Source organism: Aythya marila, assembly GCF_965140915.1.
Source record: "Aythya marila genome assembly, chromosome: 1".
Lineage (NCBI taxonomy): Eukaryota > Metazoa > Chordata > Aves > Anseriformes > Anatidae > Aythya > Aythya marila.
The window spans coordinates 139,812,152-139,821,557 of NC_139042.1; the positions used below are offsets into that span (position 1 = coordinate 139,812,152).

Below are 9,406 nucleotides of genomic sequence, written 5' to 3' on the forward strand. Positions count from 1 at the left end.
AAATTACATCGAAACAGCACTTACTGAAGTGTTTATACAAAACATAAGTTTTATTCTTTTCAACAGAAGTGAATAAATATATCAGACTAAATAAATATATTCAGCTTGTATAAACAGAATAAAATAGAGATGAAAAGAACAAGTAAGTGCAACTTGGATGTTTGAGAAGTCTCCTATTTACCAGTGGACTATCTAAACCTATACCCAAACATTTTATGCACTTTCAGAGTCAAGCAGCCTGTAGAGAGCACTTGTGGAGCCTAACAAAATGCAGTAGCAGGCTCAGCCCTTTGTGCCTCACCTTGCACATTTGTCGTATTTTCCTGCAACAGATGAGTGCTTTAAGTGTTATCCAGGCACCATCCAGCACATTTAAGCTCTTCACCAGGCTGATTTAATTCAGTAAAAACATTCATAGGCACAAAAAGCATGCCCACCTAAGTATCTGCAGGACTAGAGGTTTAGTGAGCGACAAGAGCTTTGAAACCTTTGAATGGCAAATATTACAGAGGTGCAGAACATTTATCTCCAACAAATTGCCTCAGTAGCATTCAAAGGGAGTGCAGATCTCTCTAGTTTCTTCACATTCCTGGTACAAGAAGATGGCTATCTGAAAAGAAACTTAAAAGCAAGACAAACAAGCACCCTCCCCTGCTGTAGAGCATCTCTTTATTATTATTGTTTCTTGTTTATTATTATTATTATTATTCTCCATGGTTTTTTCCTGCGTCTTCTGCACGGGCAGCGAGTGTTGGGGAAAGAATGGGAGGGAAGGAGTGGAGGGAGGAGAAACTCAGCCCCCGCAGCGGTAGAAAGCGGCCGGGCCGAGCCGTGCCGGGGCGGTGTCAGGGAGCGGCGGGGCCGCTTATAAAGCGGTGGCGGCGTGGAGCGGGCGACAGGGGTGCTATACGTGGGGGGAAGCTGCCTGTGCTGGGCGGCAGCGGATCGGGCAAGTCGGGAAGGGGGCGGGCTGGGGGACGGCCTCGGCTCGGTAGGCGCTGTGATTGTGCCCCTCACCCAGCCGTTTGCTTCCTTCTCGCAGCGCTGGCGGTGCGATTTTCTGACACGGCGCTTCATCGGGGAGTACGCCTCCAACGCCGGTGAGCGCCGGGGGCTTCTCGGGGAGCGGGGGGAAGGAGGCAGGAGCGCAACTTTCCGGGAAGGTTTGAGTTTTAGCTCATTTGTCGGCGGGAGCTCCTGGCCGCCCCTGAGCTCCGGAGGCGGGGCGGGTGTCTGAGGGGGTCGCGCCTGCAGCCAGCCCCGTGTGAGCCGGGCTCGGGGAGGGCAGGTAACCCGCTGCTTGTGAGAAGCTTGGGGAGGTCATAGGGACCTCAACTGCAGAGGCGATAAAGCAGAGAGTAAAGCAATAGATTGTTAAAAAAGTGCTATTGAGTGCCTCTTTACCAGCCCTATAAGAGCAGCGAAACGTTGTTTATCAGGCAGCCCTGATTAATCAGGGCATAATGCCATGTCCCCTGCTTTTGCAGGATAGCTTTTTGGGAGGACTGACTGTGCTGAGAGTAAAAGGTCTCACTTGTATCAGAATAAGTGCAGTGATCCATAGGGCACCTCTAAGATCTTGGAAGATGGCAAAACAGGACTCGAGCTTTCACATTTTGGATAGAAGCTGTGTAAGCACTGCTAAACTGCTACGCAAACACCTCTGGAAGTGTGCTATTCCAGCTGGAGTGGTATGAGAAGGCCCAGAGTTTAAAATGCCAAGAAGACTGCATCTACCTTGTTTGTTCTGCTAAAGTCAAGAAATCTTTCCAAACCCCCTTTTTTTTTTTTTTTTTTTTTTTTTTTTTCGAAAATCAGAGTAGTCAATGTAAAAAGTAAAAAAAAAAAAAAAAAAAAAAAAAAGCATTAATAAGTTGAATTTCAGTCAGACATCTAAATTAACTTATTTTGAAAGTAGGTTACAGTTGTACAAAAGTGCTCTCACAAAATAGCCACTATGCAAACAGGCTCTAAGGACAGTTTGAGTCCCAGATGGCTTATCTGAAATCTGAATGTTCACATGCAGATCATGTGGTGCTCTCAATGCTCCCTGGGTGCTCTAAATCACAGCTAAAACCAGGTTTCCTTGTTCTGAGCCTCTGATACTGCAAGTCTCAAAAAAGACATAAACACCCCAAAACATTTTTACTTCTAAATGTTTGTTGGAAGATAAGTTTAATTCAATTTCTAGAGAGGCAAAAGGGTGAAGAGAAGTAGGAAAATGGGTGTTAAAGTGCACATCATCCCAGAAAGCTTAGTGGAATCAACATATTTAAAAATAATAATAATAATTAATTGCGGAAAACATCAAGGAGCTGAGGGTTTGATTCCCTGGGATGCTTGCAACTCATAGTTCACATCAGATGAACTCTTAAGCAAGAAGAACGCTTCAGATGAGCATGGTGCTGAACCAAGGATACTCAGTTCCAGAGATCATAGCACTAACCATGCCCTCCTTACGTGCAGTTTGAAGTATATTTTCAGTAGTACCAACAGCAGTTCTTGTCTTTGTAGTTCAGTAGCGCTGAGGAATTATACTGTAGAAAGCCTGCTGATGAATGTCACTGTAAATGTGAGTTGGTTGCATTTTCTCAGAACAAACTACAGCTTAAAATAATAGTGACCACCTGGCTACAGTAGAGTTCCCAGGGTTGCTAGTGCTGGCAGTGAATCTTAAATCTTAGTGCTGACTCTACAGAAAAGTTTTAGGATTTAGTCTAAGGACGTTATCCTGTAAACATTAGTATGTGTCCTAGTATAATAACTCTTAAAGCATCAGATTTCAGGGTAAATAATCATTATTACTAAAAAGTGACTTGTGCAGAATCAGCATTTACATGTAGGTTGACTTACTACTTTCATAATCCTGAACCTTCATAACAAAGTCATCAGCATTTAGCCATTTCAAAGTTTTGTGTGCCCTTTATGCCTCCATTTGAGAAGAAAGCTAGGGTCTAAAAGTAGTGCTTCCATGGGAACGCCAGTGAAATGGTGTTGGTTGGCCTAATAGACTGGGCAGCTCAGGTGGTGCAAAATGAAATGAGATTGTTTCCATCTGAAATAAATAAAATAAGTAAAGGAAACCTACAATACCAAGGAAACTAAAAGGCTTCTCAGAATTAAATACCAAATCTCATCTTCATCACATTTCTTTTTACCACCATTTCCAGTCACTTTAATGCTGCTTTTTGTTAGATGCAATGTATTTATTTATTTATTTATTTATAGAATGCATCTCTACTAAACACTTAAACCTGGATGCGAGGCAGATACACTTGGAAATTTATGACCCTTGTTCACAGGTAAGAATTTTAGGAAGCTGACAAAATCTATTCCTCATTCTACCAGTGTGATGGTGGGGAGTTGCAAGCATTCTGTCTGTACTTGGAATTTGTGCTTGCTCTTCTTATTTGGAAAGACTGAATCTTTATAGTTGCTGTGGCTCAGAAACTATGTATTTCCTCAATTCACGGAAGAAGCCCTTCAGTGCTTATATCTTTCTGGAAATGCTTTTGCATTTTGGAATATTAACAGGAATAATCTTTCCCACTTCCATATCATTTAGGTAAATATGGAGGAAACACAATTTTCTCAAATTCTCCGAACAGACAGAATTTAGTTTATAAGCAAATTGTACGGCTTAAATGGCAGCAGAAACAGTCAAAGTAGATAGGCCTGGAAATAAGTCTTCTATTCACACATCCAAGGAAAGCTATAATGCAGGCTTCTACATGTTGACAGCTGAACTTTGATCACAATAAACCACTCCAAAATTAATGGGGTTTGTACTAATTTCTTTCCTGCTGTTACAGGAATATGGAAACTTTGGTACTGTATAACGCAGACAGACCTAGATAGGTCTGTCTGGCTATTAGTTCACAAGAATCCCTTTTTTGATCTTGATCTTGCCTTTTGCTGACCAGGATAATGAATGCTAAAGCCAAAGCACTGAGAGTCTAGCTCAGACTTGAGTTCAAGGACGTAAAAACTTAACCCAGTGAGTATATAAAACAAACCCCTAAAGAGATTTGCCTTCTTAGAGACAGGCAAATTTTACTTGTCTCAGGACAAAGCAGATTGTAACATGGCACAGGGGCCATTTTAATATATTACATGGAATCCTTCTTTGCTATACAAGCTCTGTTAGAAGCTAGTTTTCTGTAGACTTGTTTCTGCCTATCTCAGACCTGTTTCCTAAGCCCACCTATAACTTCTACTTACTGTATATTCCAATCCTGTGGCACATGAACAACTTCTTAAATGCATGCTTGAAACACTGACAGTGGCAGCTAGCTAGGTCAAAACAAACTATACTGCTGTATGTATGGGTATGGAGTTTGGTTGCTTGTGCATGGACACTCTTAGCTTCTAAGGAGATTAGAAATCAGCTGTCTGTTGAGGGCAACTCCTCTTGGAGGCCCTGTTCTATCACTCAGTTGTGTTCATCCTTAGGAACAATATCTAACATTTTCTGAACTGCCTTCTGCTTCTCTCACCTGCAGAGGAGTAAGTAGTGATCAGGAGCGAAGGTGATGGTAATGCTTTTTTCCAATAGGACTGGTGATTTTTAGAAAGAGATGGATGGGGTATGGATGTCCTGTATGCCCTGGGAGCTCGGGAAGAAAAACAGATCCTGAAAGAAGGCTAAACTAACTGGTGAAGGAAAAGTCACCATCTTTATTTCTGCTTCCTGAAATCTTGTTGCTCTCTGATGCTTCCCTCTGGTAACTAAAGCCTTTCTTTCCAAAGCTCACTGTCTCTTCATCTGTGGGAAACAGCTGTCACACGAGTCACCTTTCTTGCCCCTAAACCTGCTGCACAGTCACTACAGCATTCAAAAACTGTTCTTGTGAAGACATTGAAGTCTTCAGACAGTTCTGGGAACTTGTTTCATCTTTTGTTTTTCATGCACCCCATATCACTGCCAGCATTGTCACCATCCCTCATTCAAAATTAGAGCCTTGGTACACCTGTGTGTATGGTGCTACAGTGCAGCTGTGGTGCTGAGCTAATCAAGGCAGCCAGGGTGGGATACTGGTGGGTGTATACACTGCAAAGAGCACAATATTTAACTTAAATAGTCCTCAAGTTGCTGTCCAACGTGGTTTCCACAGAGCACATGTTCTAGTCTATGCTGGTGAACTGCCAGTATCTTACCTATCATGGATTACGTGGTTCTTGCCAACTGCAGCCATCTGGTAGGGATAAGCTAACTTCAAGTATTTTTGAAATTACCTTCCTGAGCTTAATGGGACAGTTTGCAGCTGTTAATTTCCAGAAATCATGACAGTGACACTTTCTTGGGGTGAAAGGACCCAAACACTAACTCCCATTATCCCTTGAGTGGCTTTTGTCACCTGTGGTGTTAAAATCAACTGCGGTTTGAAAGGAGATCTGTATAACCCTATGGAAATTTATCTTGTGGGTAAACACTGCTTCAGACTTGAACAAAGCAAAGAAAAAACAAGAGAAGAGAACAAAGAAATTTTAACGAAATAATGAAGCTTATTGTAGTCAGGCTATTAGAAGCATACATAACAGCCATAACCAGAAACACCACAAATAAGGGTGGCCCACACTTAATTCTCCTGTAACTCTGCAGAATGTTCAGCGTATATATGCCAAAAGCAGTGGCTGTACAGATAATGCAATTTTATTGCTTAAACAAAGCACAGGTGTTTCACAATGAATTTGTTAGTGCTCCAAAATGCAATCTGTAGTGGTAGTTATTTATTAGGTTTGTGGAGTAGGACTCACCTGAATTCCATGTTGGCACCAAGACCTATTAATATCTTTTGCAATGAAAGATGCAGTGTTCTCACATTCACACTGCCAAAGAAAATACTCAAGAGTGATAACAGTAACTATCTTTTTTCATGTGAATTTGAACTTCTTTCAGCCATGGCAGGGGAAGCTCTCCCTCACAGATGAACTCCACTGGGCTGATGGATTCATCATTGTTTATGACATCAGTGACAGAGCATCATTTGCATTTGCAAAAGCATTGCTATACAGAATCCAAGAGTCTCACATAGGAGCTTGTAAAAAGTAAGTGGTATTGTTTTTTTCTCTCAGCAAAACATATGAAAAAGCTGTAGGAATCCTAGTAACAATCAAAATCCAGCAGCATCCCAGCAGCATAGTGTAATGCCAACAATACAATACTTGACGGTAAATTGCGTTGCAGATTAAAACTTGTTGCACTGTGACCAAAACCAAATGTAGTAAGATCTTTGTTTTCATTTCTTACAGCAATATGTTTCAAATAATTGCCATAAATCTGCCTGCTGTGATTTACGTGGGTAAAAAGCTATCACAGTCATCCTGTGCTTTTGCTTCCCCTACTAATGCTCATATTACCAATGGAGATGCACCAGTGTGGAATTCAGAGAAAGTGTGTCCTACAATAAATTAATCTAATACTATAAGTTTCTCCAAAGCTGCCTTTAGCAGCAATCCCCATGTCATTTGTGCACATGGGTGATCACAGAGTAAGAAACAAACCACTTACATTCAAAAAAAACAACCAAAATTGCATGTCTGAGTACACATGGTGGTGTGTATTCCTGTATCGGTCCACTGAGGTGCTTTCTAAGTAAATGAGTGAAATATTTTTCTTATTACCAGAAGTGGAGTAAAAAAAAAAAAAAAAAAAAAAAAAAAAAAAAAAAAAACCAACACTTTTCTGTCTGTTTTGCTGCTGAGCTTCCTTAAATAGGGTTTCTTTGGAAGTGGTAATTTTAGCAGAAGCTTGCAATTAGGATCCCTTTTAGAATTAGGATTTTCTTCTCAATGATACCATTCATAGTGATCTTAGGTGCATCTCTTTAACTCTAGTCTGTTACCCACAAATGGAGAATATGTTCAGTTTTCTTCTTCATGACATCCAGGAGATGACAATATCCTCAACAGTAGAGTATGAAATCTGCAGTGAATGAAAAGCAGATGAAATTATTGAAAAGAAGAAATGAAATGAAAACTTCCTGATTGATGTCACGAGAATACCTTGTATGGAAAGTCCTTTAATGTTTGACTACAGACAATAGAAAACTATAACTCTACCTGGTATGGTTAGGGTGGTGGTTTTTTTTTTTGTTTTTTGCAGTGCCTCTTATCCTGAATACACATACATCATTTACATGCTACCTATTGCATAGCGTACAACACAGTATTTTAACATCTTTTCTCTAATTTAAACTTTTTTTTTTTGATTTCAGAATGGTTGAGTCAGCAGTAGTTTTGATTGGTAACAAACAAGATTTATGCCATATGAAGGAAGTTGACTGGGATGAAGGACAAAAGCTGGCAATGGATAACAAGTGCCATTTCTCTGGGCTGTCTGCAGCTGAACATTATCAGGAAGTTGTGGCAATGTTCACAAAACTCCTGAGGAATATCACCTCAAATTTCAAAGCAAAGAGAAGACCAAGTGGATCAAAATCAATGGCCAAGTTAAACAACGATGTGTTTGGAAAGAGAAGGAAATCTGTGTAAAAGATGGTTAGTCCTGAATTAGGAACAAGCTGAAATAATGGAACCCAAGCAGCACTTGCTGTTCAGTCAACTTCCTCTGGGGTCAGTGTCTGGAGAAGTAAGACAGTATAAACTAAAGGTTGGAGATAGTACAGTCAAGGGGACAGGGTCTAGACCTAGGAGACCCAATCTTTTATTTCCAGTTCTACAACAGATTTAATGTATTAGGGCTATGTGACTTAATCTCTAAGCAGCTCCTTCCACTCTTTATCTCCTAAGTTCTTCAGAGCAGGGAGTTTTATTCTGTATTTATTCAACATCAGCATGGACTTGGACAGAGTCCATGGCTTATACTCAGGTGTGGCTGAGTATAAGCAGCCATTTTCAATTAACTCAGCCTTGCTTACCAAAATCTTTCTTGAGAACTCGGAGATGTAGTTGTTCTTTTGCGCAAGAACACTTGCACTAAAGAAAAGCAAAATATTCCTATAGTGTACGATAGCATATTTAACTTGAGAAAGAACAGTTCAGAGCCTCATGAGCCTAAACATGCCTTACACCTGCTGAAATTCATACAAATTAAGTGTTTAGACAGCAAATCTACAGAAGATATTTACTATCAAAGCTACCTTGTGGAAGCACCAGAAGTAGGGAATCAAATAAACAACGCAGTATTGTCTTCTGTTTCATATCTTCTTTGTGGTGGGTTTGTTTGTTTGTTTGTTGTTGTTGTTTAGTGATAAGGTAGAGAGGGCTGAGGAGGGTAAGAACTGAAAAATGTTAGTCAGTGAGCAGTGGACTGTGTTAGCAAGATCATTAGCTAGGGCCAGTGTAACATCTTGGACTGATCACTTTCACAGACTAGTTTTCCGGCATTGTAGTATAGTTTCTTTACTGGTAAGGTAGATACGCCTGTTCAAGAACTTAATTTCTGCATGCATTTAAAGGTCAGCCTGCTGGTAGGAGCCATACTCCTAACTTGCATAGTTTTTCCAAAAGACCAGTGCTTTAAAACTGAGTCATCACTGTGGTATTAAAATGCCACTTGACAGAGTACTAAGGAGCACTAGCTCCACTTTTCAAATGTGGATATTAAACATCACATGGGTCTAAATATGCTGTCAGTTGACATTCAGAGCTCTTTCTGTAGATTTAACTAAATAAGGGCTTAGCCCAGCATGTTTGAAAGTGCTGTGCTCATACAGAAATCATGAAAGGGAAGAAGAATGATCCAAAAGTGAGTTACTGCTTCTTGCTCAGTCCAGAGGACAGCTGGGATTCTGTCTTTATGAGTCTCTGCACCAAAGCCTGCCTCTTCTCTGGAAGGTTTGAAACTGTATTGAAACTGTTAGGATTACTTTATCAGTTGGGACAGAATACTGATTTTAAAATGCCCATAAGATATAAAAAGCTATGTAATGTTAATATTATTGTAGTAAAATAAAAGTAAAGAAAGTTTTAATGAGTTGACCAAAGATCACTTGTTAAATAAACTTTTTATTTCACTTGTTTTAAGACTACAAATATTGGAATATAGTTCTCACACAACGCTACTGTATTTTCTTTTCAGATGCTTCTGTGCCATATCAGGAGTAGTGTACTTAAGACTGTATTGTCAGTATTTATGAAACTGAACTTGAAGACTACTCATGTACACCTCTCAGCTTTCCAGCATACATGGAATTCCAGTACAGCTGATAGACTGTCAGTATGCCAGGGCAGCTGTATATTGCCATTTCTAGCATTGTCCAGAAACGTGTTGACCTGTTGTTTCTATTTACTGCTATGGTATCCAATAAACTGAATATAAGATGGATGTATTAACACTTTTTTTGTTTTGTTTTGTTTTACTGTGGTATAAATACATGTGTGTGTGTATATATATATATTTCACAGAATTACAGAATCACAGAATTTTTAGGTTGGAAGAGAC

General features: G+C 40.0%; 1 protein-coding gene across 1 annotated transcript in view; it reads left to right on the top strand.

The window, feature by feature from the left end:
- RERGL (RERG like) overlaps positions 1-9,406 on the top strand; it is a gene marked incomplete at its 5' end in the record, with an annotated part of 42,643 nt that extends 33,237 nt beyond the window's left edge. The window contains 5 exons of the mRNA XM_082751782.1: positions 942-1,100; positions 3,229-3,302; positions 5,900-6,048; positions 7,218-7,575; positions 9,044-9,406. Of these exons, the coding sequence (XP_082607908.1) occupies positions 942-1,100; positions 3,229-3,302; positions 5,900-6,048; positions 7,218-7,494 (659 nt within the window). The 3' untranslated portion in view covers positions 7,495-7,575; positions 9,044-9,406. The remainder of the gene's footprint in view (positions 1-941; positions 1,101-3,228; positions 3,303-5,899; positions 6,049-7,217; positions 7,576-9,043) is intronic.